The sequence below is a fragment of the Ranitomeya imitator genome, chromosome 3, assembly GCF_032444005.1.
Source record: "Ranitomeya imitator isolate aRanImi1 chromosome 3, aRanImi1.pri, whole genome shotgun sequence".
In the NCBI taxonomy this organism is placed as follows: Eukaryota; Metazoa; Chordata; class Amphibia; order Anura; family Dendrobatidae; genus Ranitomeya; species Ranitomeya imitator.
The window spans coordinates 387,093,444-387,109,640 of NC_091284.1; the positions used below are offsets into that span (position 1 = coordinate 387,093,444).

Here is a 16,197-nt window from a genome sequence, read left to right on the forward strand (position 1 = left end):
CAATTTTACTATAATCCAAAAAAAGTGCATTTCAGCCTGGCTCCAAATTGCTATGTTCATTGCTGATTTAGTGTCTGCTCTATTGATGAAAGATAAAAACAGAACCAAGTTGCTTCAATTTCATTAAAAATAATTATCATTACCCAGTGAATAGAATAAAAATAGAGGTCGGACTATCAGGAAATGTTCATTTGTGTAGACGTAAGCTCAGCAGGCAGGGCAGAGCACCCCTCAAATATAGAGATATTGGCGTCATTGTGTTAGCTGGGCTGTTGCTCGATGTTTGGAGAGCTTAAATCTATTCGAAGCTGTTCCGCACTCTGCAGACTGATCATCTTTATTGATTTTCTTTTACCATAACAACTGAAGTAATGACTTCTGGACAGTATTATTGAATAAGAAAGCTGCTTTTATTTCGCCCTAATTTGGATTCTTTTTCCTTTGCTTTGAATGAGAGCTGCCAAGTGACTATTTCCCAGAATTCTCTTCTGATCCACAGTGTGGGCACATTTCAGTCTGTTCACTGCTAAGTAAAGTTATGGATATAAATGTGTTGCTGAATTAACTCATCAGCTATTATTTAGTATTGTTCCTGCTTCGGTACTGACAAAATGATCAATCTGTTTATCTCTCCGAGGGTGAGTCAAAAATGATCTGCACTTTTAATTTAATCAACTTCCAGAACAGACAAAATCATAATTTTTCAACATATTCTCCGTTTTTAACGCACTTTGTCCATCTGTCATCAAGCTCTTGAATTGTCTCAATAAAAATATTTTAGGCTGAGCTACGAGCCACAAATGTATCGCTGTCTTCACTTTTTAATCTGGTGGAAATCTTGAAACAGAATCGATTTAAGTGCATGCTCAATGGTGTCATCAGTCATGGAAGGGCAACCTTCTCCTTCCTCATGGCTGACATTTGGGCGAACCTTCCTGAACGTCTCTATCCATTCGTACACACTTCTTTCCAACAAAACGATTTCACCATACTGTGTACGAAGTCTTCGATAAAAACAAGCATCAGATACACCATGAGACCACAAAAAATGAATCACTACATGAAGCTCTTCTTTTGTGAAAATCTCAATTGTGGCAGCCATTGTTTCTCACACGACAGTCACAAATGAATTGAGATCTGCACAGCATAGATTATGGAGACATCAATATCTTAAGGTACCATCTCACAGTGGCACTTTGGTCGCTACGACGGCACGATCCGTGACGCTCCAGCATTGCTCCAATATCGCTCCAGCGTCGTAGACTGCGGTCACACTTCGCAATGCACGACGCTGGAGCGATAACTTCACGACGTATTTGCGATGTAGAAGCTGTTGGTTACTATGCGCACATCGTATACAATATCGTGCACACCTTTGTTACACGATGCGATCATGCCACCACAGCGGGACACTAGACGACGAAAGAAAGTTTCAAATGATCTGCTACGACGTACGATTCTCAGCGGGGTCCCTGATCGCAGGAGCGTGTCAGACACAGCGAGATCGTAAGTATATCGCTGGAACGTCACAAATCGTGCCGTCATAGCGATCAAAATGCCACTGTGTGACGGTACCCTTATAGGGAAAGATCTGATAAAACAGTGTAGTCGACAGAAGTGTTAATATAACTGGAGTGCAGAACATTTTTTGACTCACCCTTGTATATGGTATTTTTTGTCAAAAACTCTAGATCCTTAACCTAGTGTGGCAAGCCGTACATAGAAACCATGAATGTATTTTACGCTGACATACCATGTGTACTATTATGTGTTCAATTATTATTTGAACCCTATTGTGTTAAACCTTTCTTTACATAAAGTTATTCTTACTCTTTTTCAACAACAATGCTTAGCCAAATATGTAAAAGAAATTAGTTCTATGTCAGTCAAATACCTAAATATTAGTGATTCCGACTGTGGGATGACATACTGTATGCATACCCTTTAAAGCTGCACAGGAGCCTGGTTGATTAAGAAGCAAACAGACACCTTAAAAGAAGTTTTTGACTGTCTATTAAATTGCATATAAGGGACATAACTAATGAATTTCATAGCTTATAAATAATAGGGAATTTTTAGAGATACATAACAGGGCACTAAATAATGAGATATTGGAGAGTAAGGAGGCCATATTCTGTTCTTGCAAAGTGGCCCTCTCCTGTCCATACCTGCTTTGGAAAACTATACTGTATATATAGATGAAGTCTCTGAATCTATTGTTCATTGACACATATATTTTTGTCTTGTAATATACACTATAAATGAACAAAATATTATAATATTTCCTAACAGGACGGAAGTAACTCTAATATGTTTCTTTAGAAAGTGAACAGCAATTTTTAATTAATTCTTCCTGTGATGCCTAAGTGTTCTGCCTTGGGATAACCTTGTGAAGACCTGCCCTAGAAAATAGTTAAAAACATTCCGGTTATGACTACATCTACACTGACAGCAGCTATACTAATATCTAATTAATGTATTTCCTAGCTTCAAGACATCTGGTACGAAAATTTGACTTTTCCTTGCTTGTCAGCCAAGATTTTAAGTTACTTGATATCTAGATTACTTTATAGATACTGAAACTGCACATAAAAGCCCCTAGATATAAAGAAAGAGCATCATAATACCTCATCATCTTCAACCTTCAGTTTCACATAATATATACAGTTATTGCCAAGCATGGTTATACAAGAAGTAGATTTGCTTCCGAAGCATAAAAGATATATGATATCTTACCCTTGTATATAGAATACTTTTTACCAGCTTTAGTAATGTGCCATTATGCTTTTACAAAATTTGAGTTGTCTAGAAGTAAATTAAAATTGCTAATAAAAATGGAATTGGCGCAATCAACAAATGTCCAGGGCAAAAACAATATCAGATGGGTGGGGGTCCGACACCTGGTGCCCTCTTCCGACATTCAGCATACTTCTGTGTTCTACAAATTGGTCATGTTGACATGATGAGGAAAAATTTTCCATGCTTATAGTACTGGAGCTGGTTGTGATATGCACAAATGAAGCTTCATGGACCCAATAAAAATAAGAAAATACAATTTCTTATAGTTTATCAAAAATGCCTTTATGTCGTTTACACAGATAGAAAATATTTTATTATCTTATACTGTGTCATTTGTCTTTAAAACAATACTCCTGGCTGAAAAAAATGAAATTTTGTTATAAGTTAATACTATTGATGTAGACCTGGTCCCTGCTCATTTATATACAAAGAATACTAATGGTATAAAAAAATGGCCAAGGAGGTTATATGAAAAAGAGCAAAAATGTCACAGTAAGGGATCCATGTTGTTATATTGAGCGTAGAGGTTGCAGTTACACTCGTGCAATGGAGCCTTGTCGGGCCAAAAAAGTCCCATGTGAAACGACCAATGTTTTGAACCCCTTCACGATCTTAGGCGTATAAAAATATCCAAGGTCACTGCCTACTGTTTGCTACGGGCTCCACCAATGAGCCCGCAACTTTTACGACACATGTCAGTTGATTTCATCAGCTAACATGTGCCCCTCTCAGCCGCGGGTGGAATCGCAATCCAACCACAGCTGTTAACATGTTAAATTCGGCTTTCAATTTCTGATAGCGGCATTTAACATGATTGCGCCAGAAGCACATCACGAACCCCACCCATGCTAATCAGCACTATTGGACTTACTTTATGTTTCACTTTGTGAAATTCTGTATTTAAGTTTCACTGTGATATGGTTTATGAGAGCTGAAATAAACCAGCAGTACTTTAACTAGAAATAGTTCCTGTGATACCCCAGATTTCTGCCAAGTGAGTAGCATTGTTGCACTCTTAAAAAATAAGGCAGAGCAAAGGAAAGTGATATATGTGTTTTGAATGGGGAAATATTGACTTATATGCAGCCCAAACTGTTCTATTTGTGACATTATGTACATATGTTATAAATTTAGCTATACTTTGCATTTCCATTGACTATTCATACATACTGCCATATTAGTGTGATAATGATGATGATGGTAGTAGAAATCTCATTGATTTTTTTTTCGTGCCTTCAGCTGTAAAATTGCAGTCAGATCACTGCCTTGATCCAGGAATTCCAGTCAATGGTCAGAGACATGGCAATGACTTTTACGTTGGAGCCCTTGTGACTTTTAGCTGTGATTCAGGCTACACTCTCAGTGATGACCAAGCACTGGAATGTGAGCCGAACTTCCAGTGGAGTAGACCGCTGCCCAGCTGTGAAGGTATGATTTCAAATATAAGTATACATGAGGACATACAATTGTGCATGGATGTGTATGCCATAGTCTGGAACTTGGCAATCTTAAACATTTCAGTTTAAGATTTTGTGAAAGCTCTGCACAATTTAGTGATAAAACGGGATTGATTTCCCCCTATCCTAGGAAATATATTATTACAGATTGTGGTAGTATAAAATAGCAAAAATAAAAAAAAATGCAAAAGCGCTTATAGCCCATATATTATTGATAGGTAATATTTATTTAGTTCTTGTTATTAATTACATATATTTCATCTCAATAAATATGTCACTAATTTGAAATGGTATTCTCTTTGCAGCTCTTTGTGGAGGTTATATCCACGGATCAAGTGGAACAATATTATCTCCAGGTTTTCCTGATTTTTATCCTAATAACCTAAACTGCACTTGGACTATAGAAACTTCACATGGGAAAGGTAAGAGCTTATATTTCACATGATTCACATCCCTGTTTTGAAAAATATCTATTTTCTCCTCTGTTTCTCAGCTTATACCAATAAACATTTAGGGGCTGTTTCATGAATTATGCCGAAAAACTAAAATGTTTGCTTTTTTTTTTTGCAACTCATAATTGCGTAAAAATATTGCGAACTTTAGTGTTTTTATGTCAGACCTGTACAGCACCACCAAAGTTTTGTAAAGTGGTCAGACATGGCAGAGCGTATTTGCCAAATTATAATTTATGCCATTATAATAATAATAATTTTTATTTATATAACGCCAACATATTCCGCAGCGCTTTACAAGTTATAGAGGGGACTTGTACAGACAATAGACATTACAGCATAACAGAAATACAGTTCAAAACAGATACCAGGAGGAGTGAGGGCCCTGCTCGCAAGCTTACAAACTATGGGGAAAAGGGGAGACACGAGAGGTGGATGGTAACAATTGCTTTAGTTATTCGGACCAGCTATAGTGTAAGGCTCGGGTGTTCATGTAAAGCTGCATGAACCAGTATGTAGCAGTACAGACACAGAGGGCTAATACTGCATAAAGTGTAAGAGAACATGATGCGAGGAACCTTTTTTTTTTTTATTTATTATAAATAGGCCACACAGGGATCGTTAGGTTAATGCATTGAGGCGGTAGGCCAGTCTGAACAAATGAGTTTTTAGGGTACGCTTAAAACTGTAGGGATTGGGGATTAATCGTATTAACCTAGGTAGTGCATTCCAAAAAATCGGCGCAGCACGTGTAAAGTCTTGGAGACGGGAGTGGGAGGTTCTGATTATTGAGGATGCTAGCCTGAGGTCATTAGCGGAGCGGAGGGCACGGGTAGGGGGGTAGACTGAGACCAGGGAGGAGATGTAGGGTGGTGCTGAGCCATGGAGTGCTTTGTGGATGAGGGTAGTAGTATTGTACTGGATTCTGGAGTGGATGGGTAGCCAGTGTAATGACTGTCACAGGGTAGAGGCATCGGTGTAACGGTTGGTGAGGAATATGATCCTGGCTGCAGCATTCAGGACAGATTGGAGCGGGGAGAGTTTTGCAAGAGGGAGGCCGATTAGTAGAGAGTTACAATAGTCCAGACGAGAATGAATAAGTGAAACAGTAAGAGTTTTTGCAGAGTCGAAAGTAAGAAAAGGGCGAATTCTAGAAATGTTTTTGAGATGCAGGTAAGAAGAGCGAGCCAGTGATCGGATGTAGGGGGTGAATGAAAGGTCAGAATCAAGGATGACCCCAAGGCAGCGGGCATGTTGCTTTGGAGTAATGGTGGAACCGCACACGGAGATGGCAATGTCAGGCAAAGGTGGGTTAGTAGAGGGAGAGAACACGAGGAGTTAAGTTTTTGACAGGTTTAGTTTCAGATAGAGGGAGGACATGATGTTAGAGACAGCGGTAAGACAATCACTGGTGTTTTCTAAAAAGGTCGGTGTGATATCAGGAGAAGAAGTGTATAATTGGGTGTCGTCAGCATAGAGATGGTACTGGAAACCAAATCTACTGATTGTTTGTCCAATAGGGGCAGTATACAACGAGAAGAGGAGGGGGCCTAGGACTGATCCTTGAGGAACCCCAACAGTAAGGGGAAGGTGAGAGGAGGAGGAACCAGCAAAACATACAGTGAAGGATCGGTCAGAGAGATAGGAGGAGAACCAGGAGAGAACGGTGTCCTTGAGGCCGATGGAGCGGAGCATAGTGAGGAGGAGCTGATGATCCACAGTGTCGAATGCTGCAGAGAGATCCAAGAGAATTAGCATGGAGTAGTGACCATTAGATTTAGCTGTTAGTAGGTCATTAGAGACTTTAGTGAGGGCAGTTTCAGTAGAGTGTAAAGAGCGGAAGCCAGATTGAAGAGGGTCGAGAAGAGAGTTATCTGAGAGATAGCGGGTAAGATGGGAGTGGACCAGGCGTTCGAGGAGTTTAGAGATGAAGGGAAGATTAGAGACAGGTCTGTAATTAGCGGCACAGTTTTGATCGAGGGATGGTTTTTTAAGTAATGGATGTATGATGGCATGCTTAAATGAGGAGGGAAAAATACCGGAAGTGAGGGAAAGGTTGAATATTTTTGTTAGGTGAGAGGTGACAGCCGGGGAAAGGGACTGGAGGAGATGTGATGGAATGGGGTCACTGGTGCAAGTGGTCGGGCGAGAAGATGCAAGGAGCCTGCTTACTTCTTCTTCTGTAACTGCTTCAAAGTCAGAGAGTGAACTAGATGCAGTGGGGGAGGGAGGACAGTGCATGGTATGAAGAGATTGGGAGATGATTTCCTGTCGAATGTGGTCAATTTTTTCTTTGAAGTAATTGGCCAGATCGTCAGCACGGAGATCCGTGGTTGGGGCCTGCTCTCTTGGGTTGAGTAGGGACTGGAACGTGTCAAAGAGACGTTTAGGGTTATTGGACAGGGAGGTGATGAGGGTGTTGAAGCAGGTTTGTTTGGAGAGGTGAAGGGCAGAATTGTATGTCTTTAGCATGAACTTATAATGGATGAAATCTTCGGGTAGATTAGATTTTCTCCACAAACGTTCTGCGCACCTGGAGCACCGCTGCAGGAAACGTGTTTGCAGCGTGTGCCACGGTTGTTGCCGTCTGTGCCGAGTTGTTTTATGTATAGGAGGAGCAGCTTCATCTAGAGCACTTTGCAGGGTTTCATTGTAATGCTTCATTGCAGAATCAGGACATGAGATGGAGGAGATAGGGGCCAATGAGGACTGCAAGTTCTTCATAAGTTTCTGGGTGTTAATGGCCTGTATGTTTCTATAAGTGTGGAAAGTGGGGGTGACCTGAGCGGGATGGCAGTTCTTGATAGAGAATGAAAGAAGGTTGTGGTCAGAGAGCGGGAGAGGGGAGTTTGTGAAATCATCCACTGAGCAAAGTCGGGAGAAGACCAAGTCAAGGGAGTTTCCATCTTCATGTGTTGGAGAGTATGCCTTTGAAGAGGATAGAAATTTACTCCATTATCTACAGGTGTATTCACATTAACAATTTTTGCTGAGTTTTTGGAGCAGAAACCCCAAGCTTTTGAAGAGTTTTGAGTTTTTGAGAAGGTTTTTTGGGAGTTGTAAGAGGAGTTGTTGATCAGATTTTGAAAGATTTCAGAAGAGTTATTTTAAATAAGCATTTTATGCAGCTTTTTGATTTGACAAAGTTTAGTCTGGGACTGATTTCATTAGGCTCTGTTTCAAAGAAGTGGCATGTACATTCTTTTTCCACCAGATATTTTAAAAACCTCTTAAAAATACTCTAAAAAAAAAAAAGCACACAAGGCAAACGGAATCCACATGAAAAAGTGAACATAGCTTAACATTCCAAAAACTTTCATGGAGACTAGTATGTTTAATCATCATCCAAAATTGGGAAAATCAAGATGAAAGCTCTGTTATCAATGTCAATAAAAATCTTTATAATACTTTAGCTTTCTTCCAAAAAAGGAAAGAATGAAAATTACATTAAAATAACATTGCGCACATCATAAGTTAGTTTTTTTAAAAAAATGTATACAGTATATCTCATGAATCCTTACTTTAGTGTGAGGATTTTCAGGGATTTCTAATATTATTGTTTACTTTTAAAATAGGTCGTCAATGTACCAACAACAGTGACTGTATATACTGTAACTATGAATGTTTCTGTCATGGTCTTGAAGCTCAGTCCTATTTAGCCTTGTTCACTAGAATAGGCTGAGTATCAAGCACATCAGCCACTTGTATGTATGTTGTGGTTCCTGGATAAACTATGAATCCTTCACTGCAGCAATCATGCACTGATGGCCTATCCTGATTTCATGTCTCTTTGATATATACAATAGATCATCTCTATAGTCCATGCCACCATACCAAACTATGACTATATCTGCATTTTTCATTTTCAAATAAATGGTCATTTTTACATTTTTGGTCATATTTTTCTATATTTAAATTTAGTCTTAATAAGTCAGTATTTCCTCAGATGCAGATGCAGCCTCTTCTCTTCCAACCCATAGATTTTTCACATAAGTATCAGTTCTGATCACAGTTAATAGTGTAATCCTCCATGGCTTACAGAGAAAGCATCCACTAACAGGACTGCCGCCATGCTACGTTCATAGCATACTGAACCTTGGTACTCTGCACTATTAGCGTAGTGTGAGGGTATTTATTCCTTATGAATAATCACTATCCTACGCCATTGCTGGCGTGCAGTGCAGCCATTAAGGTAACTGCAGCCATATTTGTGTATTATATGCATTTTATATACAGTATGAATAATATACTATTGTAAACACATATACTAGATTTTTCGAAGAACAATTCAACATAAGGTCATATGCAAATTCAATTGCAATTCGGGCACCATGAGGGGCTCTGAATAGTTACGAATGGGTATATGTCTATAGCATCATATTGTATCTTATTATATGTTATTGTTATATGCCAATAAAAGAGGTTTTAAACTTAAGAAGGTTTAATTGAATATAATGTATGAATTTAACCTAAATTTAAGAGTTCCTCTATACTGAGGGGAGAGATATTTCATCCAATATATTCGATAATGAATAGTCTTAAAGATCATCCCATTTCAATGAACAAATTAATCATTCGTGAGAGATAAAAATGGCATTTATCATTTAATGCTGTCACATACCAGTCTTTCTAAGACACTATTGCTAAACCAGCCATCATTTGTAACTCCTGACCCAAATCACGCAGACTTTCTTATTTGCTGAGGTCTTTTGTTAATAACGAGGTGGAATGCAATTTATACCAATGACTGTATTCTCACCCTTCAGGTGTATTCTTCACCTTTCACACCTTTCACCTGGAAAGCGGCCATGATTTTCTGCTCATCACAGAAAATGGTAGTTTCAGCCAGCCACTAAAACGTCTCACTGGCTCAAGACTACCAACTCCCATTAGTGCTGGATTATATGGAAACTTTACAGCTCAGCTTCGCTTTCTCTCAGATTTTTCCATGTCCTATGAGGGATTTAACGTCACTTTTTCAGGTAAGGTCACTTTTATTTATGTGTTACAATCATCTATAATGGTTTAAGGGATGAGCAGAACATGCCAAGTTGTGTCTTAACTCAGACAGCATGTAACTCGGATCTTGGACTCCTAGACATGACGACAAATTGACTGGTATTCATTTTTTAAAAGAAGTTTTGTGCTTAAAATCATATTATTGAATTCAGTGATGGCTGTCAATCTTTTTGACAATTGCATTGGTTTCAAATGTGCAAGGAATGGGACATACTGCCCACATTCCCCCTTGAAGATTCGTGTGTTGTTGTGATGTGATATGATACATTATTATGTTTGCCTGTTAATGTTATGTTAAAGGAAACGTTCAATAAAGGAAACCTGTCACCAGGTTTGGCCAAAATAAGATATGGTCATCACCTTTCAGGGCTTATTTACAGCATTTTATAATGCTGTAGATAAGCCCCCGATCCCACCTGAAAGATAAGAACAATAAGTTTTATTATGCTCACCCGGGGGGCAGTGTTGTCCGATGTGTGTCGCAGGTCCAGGTCCAGTGCCTCCCATCTTCTTGTGATCGCCACCCTCTTGCTTACATCATGGCTCCCTGATATTGCACTTCTGCGCAGGCGTACTTATCTGCCCTGTTGAGGGCAGAGCAAAGTACTGCAGTGCACAGAGACTGGGCCTCTCTGACCTTTCCCGGCACCTGCGCACTGCAGTACTTTCCTCTGCCCTCAACAGGGCAGATAAGTATGCCTGCTCAGGTGCACGTTGCCAGGGAGCCATGATGCAAGCAGGAGGGCGGCAATCATAAAAAAATTGGAGGCACCGGACCTGCGACACCCATTGGACCGGACCGCACCCGGGTGAGTATAATAAAACTTAATTTTCTCATCTTTCAGGTCGGATTGGGGACTTATCTAAAGCTTTATAGAATGCTGTAGATAAGCCCTGAAAAGCGGTAGCCGTATTTTTCATCGGCCAAACCTGGTGACAGGTTCGCTCTAAGTAATGCACTCGATATCTACTGTACATAGCTTCTACCAAGTTGTTGTTTGTTAAGACTGTTATTGTTGATTGGTGGTCTAAATGATTGAACTTTACAACACCTGGTCCTGGCCAGTCAGTCATTGGCATCATACGGCCTGCAAGGGTATAGCTCTCCGCAGCACAAGCCCACATACCCAGCTAGGAGTACCTTGCCCCGCTCCAAATTACACTTGCATTAAAATAGGACAAATATTCTAATTTCTTCAGCCTTGTATACTTGTGCCACTTGCCAGAAGATCTTGAAAATATAACAACAAAAAAAAACCCAACAATTTGTATGAAAACGTCAGGTAAACGTAATCTAGGAGCTTCATGAAAGCCAATTGTGAAATACACTGAAATCAAAGGACTTTTTACTGTCCGTGTAATGCAGAAACATGCCAAGTCTTAAAAGGAATTTGGGTATACAGGTGATAGAAATGTTAAACTAGTCCTACCCGTATGCCTCATATTAGCGGTCATTTTGTTGAAAAAACATATTTTATTTATTTATGCTAATGATTTCTTGCTGTCTCTGGGGCGTACGTTGACTGGACGAAATCCCGGCCTCCTATCTTCATTATAATATCACCCCCTCCCATGCATGTCACAGTGTCATGTGATGTGCAGCTGTGGCGCAGTAATCCCGTGCCTGTGCCCTACACTCCCTCCACAATCAGTATCTTTTCCTCTCTTCTATGGGCAGTGTAGTCAGAGATCTTCTGCGCAGGCCCTCACAATTCACTGTAACTTCGGCTCCAGTAAACTCCGTCGTGTACACATCGATAAGGTGTTTTCCCCAGTTCCTCCCAGTACAGCTATCGCTAGGAACAATGTGTATATACAGGTGCTTCTCACAAAATTAGAATATCATTAAAAAGTTGGCAGTGTGGACAGGTGCCAAGTCCTGCTGGTAAATGAAATTTCCATCTCCAAAAAGCTTGTTGGCAGAGGCTAGCATGAAGAGCTCTAAAATTTCCTGGTAGACAGCTGTGCTGACTTTGGTCTTGATAAAACAAAGTGGACCTACACCAGTAGAAGACATGGCTCCCTAAACCATCACTGATTGTGGAAACTTCACACTAGACCTCAAGCGGCTTGAATTCTGTGCCTCTCCACTCTTCCTCTGGACTCTGGGACCTTGATTTCCAAACGAAAAGAAAATTTACATTAATATGAAACAACACCTTGGACCACTGAGCAACAGGCCAGTTCTATTTCTCCTCGGCCTGGGTTAGATGCTTCTGGCGTTGTCTATTGGTCATGTGTGGCTTGACAAGAAGAATGCGACACTTGTAGCCCTTGTCCTGGATTCGTATGTGTGTGATGGCTCTTGAAGCAATGACTCCAGCAGCAGTCCACTCCTTGTGAATCTCCCCCAAATTTTTGAATTGCCTTTTCTTAAAACCCATGATTGTGTAGCCTACTGAAACAGACTAAGTGGCCTTTTTAAATGTTTAGGAAGCCTTTGCCGGTGTTTTTTTGTTAATTAGTCTAATTTACTGATATAATGACTTTTGGCTGTAAGCCATAATCATCAACATTAACAGAAATAAACACTTGAAATAGACCACTCTGCTTGTAATGATTATATAATATATGAGTTTAATTTTTGGTATTGAAGAACTGAAATAAATTAACTTTTTGATCATATTCCATTTTTTTGTGAGAAGCACTTGCATACACATAGTTCCTAGTGATGACTTTGCAGAGAGGAACTGGGGCAAGAACCTTATCGTCATGCACGCCGGAGGTCACTGGGATGGTAGTTGCAGAAGATCCCTGAATTCACTGCTCATAGAAGCGAGTCAAACGTATGGATATGGCCCATGTTAATAAGTTATACACATCCCAGAGGGTGAGAGCTTCCCTTTAAAAGGGCCATAAATGTTTGTAATAGATATCTCTTACATCTCTGTAACCATATGCCATACTTTTAAAAGTAAGAAAGCAAAACACTCTAAGGAACTCTGGGAGCGAAGGAAGAACAAAACTAGTCTCTTTTGACCTAGATACAGGTCTTCTTTAATAGCCCACATAAATGATCCAGTCAGCCAACAAACATTTTGCTTGTTTGCCGGCTGATCCGCAGTTTGTGTACACACACCAATGATTGAGATGACACATTCTTATGAATGCTCGTTTGCTGATTATTGGTCTTCAAAAAACAGCTTTAAAAGTATTGTCTAACGTTTTTATGTGGTTACAATTGCAAATTGTAATTGTAAAGCAATTTTACTATTTACTTTGTACTAACAAATGTCTCCATACTCAAGAACAAAGAGATTTTTATTTTTTTATAGTGTACAGCTCATTGCCTAGGTTGCCAGCCACCTTGGAGTCTCAGAATTGACGGTTACCTAAATAAAAAGTGGACAACATTTGCATGCCTGCTTTCTGAGCTCTGGAGTTGTCCAGATCACTGGATCTGACCAGCTTCAGTCACTCTGATCTTCTCCATGATGCAGAGGCAAAGTTGCCTCAACTAGCAGCCTGGGAGAGTGCTGTGTTTGGACCAGCAGCGCAACTATGCCTCTGGTAGGATCTGTCAATGTTTAGGACCACACTACCCTCTGCAAAGCAGGAGGCAGAGGTCGGAAGCAGGATCATCTTATAGAAAGGAAGTTGAGACAATTCCTTTAATAAAATTAAGGATTGTCCAAAGTAGACAATTACTTTAAGTAACAATATAGCAAGATAAGAGTTCTATTACATTTATTTAACATGACTCTTTGGCTTGTGACATAGTCACTGGCAAAGTACTGGAGATATGTTTTACTGAGGTTATTAGATTCTAATTTGAAACCCAGTCATTTTTTTCTCCAGCACACAAAGTGCTGAAAGGGGTTAATCAGCCATTTTAATGGGTTGGGTTTTTGTGAACAACCATAGAGCTGATGGGAGGTCGTTCACCAGTTCTCCACCCCAGGGTGTGGTCTAGAATTTAAATAGTTGACCTTTGTTTTTGTTTTTACTCAGGCCAGAATGGTTGTGTTTTGTTTTTGCCAGGTCTGTTCTGGTTCATGCAGTATGCTTAATAAAACAGTGAAATATTTAAAGACACTGTATTTCTGAGTCTTCTAACCTGAAGATTCGTCATGGATAATTTAGCTATTACTAAAGAAAGTTTTTAAAAAAATGGTGGTTCAGGAGCTTCAAAGCTTGCAAATCATTTGACCTTAAATAATAAGTTAAATTGTTTAAACTGATTAATATTGTTAATGAATTTATTTAATCTCCAGACCTACGGTTTTGACTATCCCTCAGAATATTTTGCTTTAGATTTAAGTATAACTCGAATGATACATTTCTACTTGATGTTTCAATAAAATTGTTTTTAAAACAGTCTTGACCTTATGGTAATTCAATCTTAAAAAAATATCTGCACAAGGAAATGGTTACTGAAGAGAAGTACATTGACTAAACTTGGCAGTCGACGTTGTGACATTGAGGTTGTGAATCCAGGTTAATGTGGTTGGACAGTGTAGCACTTTAGGAAAGGGCTTGTCACGGCATTCTACTTGACAAAGTTTTTCGCCTGAGGACTTCATTTAAGGGAAGGCATGAAATCATGTCTTGTATCTTGTACTTCTGAAATCTATACCCCAAGCTCCTTGTTCACCAGGATGAGAACTATAAAAAGTAATGCAATTACGATATATACTGGCAGTGAAGGGGTCGACGACTAGATTCCTAGTAATCCTGATTTCAGCACTTGAGTGAGTGAGAAGGCAAGACCTCCAGTCGGCTCTGCTTGTCTCATCCTTCCTTGATGCTCAGACTTAATTTCCTTGTGACGGATACAAATGTTCTGCCAGAGGCTGTGTGTGTAACACTGCTGCTCTGTATACACTGCATCCACTTCTCTAATCATATGTCCCTGCCAGTTACAATGTATAATTTATTTTATAGGGCTGACAGCAATTGCTCCTTCCTAGAAATGTACAAGTTGTGCTTTTCAGCCTTAAGTCTAGTCATTTACAGAAATGTTGTTCAGGTAACATGTGAGGGCCGGGAATGAGGGTGTCCCTGAAAGGGGAATATATCTGCAGAATACGGTACATCATAAATCCTACATAGAAAGAAAGGGACACCTGACCCATATACAATCTGAGATATAGTAACAAAAAATAATAGCGAAAGACATAATGCAGAAAAACTCAATTTATTAAATACTAAACAACACTAAGGAATACTAAATAAACATATAAGAACAATTGGACGAGTATATCAATAGGAAAGAGCAAAAAAGAACGGGTCCACGGAGATATAAAGCGAACCATCCCAAAGAGACAGGTCTGAGACAGTACCTAGCCACTCAAATGCATAGGCTCAGAAAGCCTGTCACATTGAACAGAAGAAAGGCAAGGGTCATACTAATAAAACAGGCCGAAGAAATCCACTCCGGATACCTGCTGACCACAGGCCAAAAGCTGCATATTGCGTATAATCAATTGACTATAGATAAAAAGTGCCAGTGCAAAAAGTGCAAAGAGTGCGAACAAAAAGCAGCCATCGGTTACTAATTATATCTTGTGGGGGGGTGATCGCCAACCGCCGTGAATCCGCACTGCCCCGACGCGCGTTTCGCGTTGCGGGCTTCTTCGGGGGGCCGTGTGGATGCACCAGACATGTCACTGCCTTATATGCGTGCCCTGGGAGTCATCCCGTCTGAGCGCATGTGGGGCGGGACCCAGGCCGCCATGCGACGCGTCCGTACATCCGGTCTGCGGTGCGGGTCAAAGGAAAAACTTCCTGTGACGTCACTGACCCGGACCGCAGCCATAGGGATGACTTGGAGACGCAGGCAGAGCAAGGATCACACGGCGCATGCGCATCTGGGAGCACCCCGCGGCACAGTACGCACGGCAAGTAGATAATTACAAGGCAGAAGATGAACATCAAGTCATGGTGCAACAAGCTCAAATACAGTATGTATACATATTAAAGTCCAAAAAGAGAGATTAAAAAAATATACATAAACACAAAACACTACAGAGGCCTGATTAACATCCATAAACGCTAGGAATCCACATATTCTGGAGGTGCCAAAAATCAATGGTTGGAATAAAGCTTGCTTGTCAACAGTTCTTTGTTGTGAGAGGAGGGTTTACGATTATTCACACATCCTCCATATATGATTATGGCTTCATTTTTCCAGAATCGACTCCAGAGTGGATCCGAGTGTATCTATATGGCATTTGCCAGCCGGTTTAATACAGGTAATGACAGGGACAACCAGATATACAGGACACTGCAAGTGAAAAAAATAGTAAAAGAATAAAACACAAGGACTGAAAAACATACTATATTAAAACCAAAAAAGGAAGACAGAGCGCAGGGAGGGTATTAAAGAAATGGGGCAAAAGACAGCTTTTCATTCAGACCATGGGGGAACATGGTGCCCAAAGAGACTATCCATCGACACTCAAGCTGCGCCAGGACCCGTTTAAGATCACCACCATGGGTACCGCAATGTACCCTATCTATGCCACGTA

At 40.1% G+C, this 16,197-nt stretch overlaps 1 protein-coding gene across 1 annotated transcript in view; it reads left to right on the top strand.

Annotated features, from left to right (window-relative positions):
• Positions 1–16,197, top strand: part of CSMD2 (CUB and Sushi multiple domains 2) — a 1,686,610-nt gene that overhangs the window by 1,368,032 nt on the left and 302,381 nt on the right. The window contains exons 18-20 of the mRNA XM_069756979.1: positions 4,039–4,227; positions 4,562–4,678; positions 9,475–9,690. Of these exons, the coding sequence (XP_069613080.1) occupies positions 4,039–4,227; positions 4,562–4,678; positions 9,475–9,690 (522 nt within the window). The remainder of the gene's footprint in view (positions 1–4,038; positions 4,228–4,561; positions 4,679–9,474; positions 9,691–16,197) is intronic.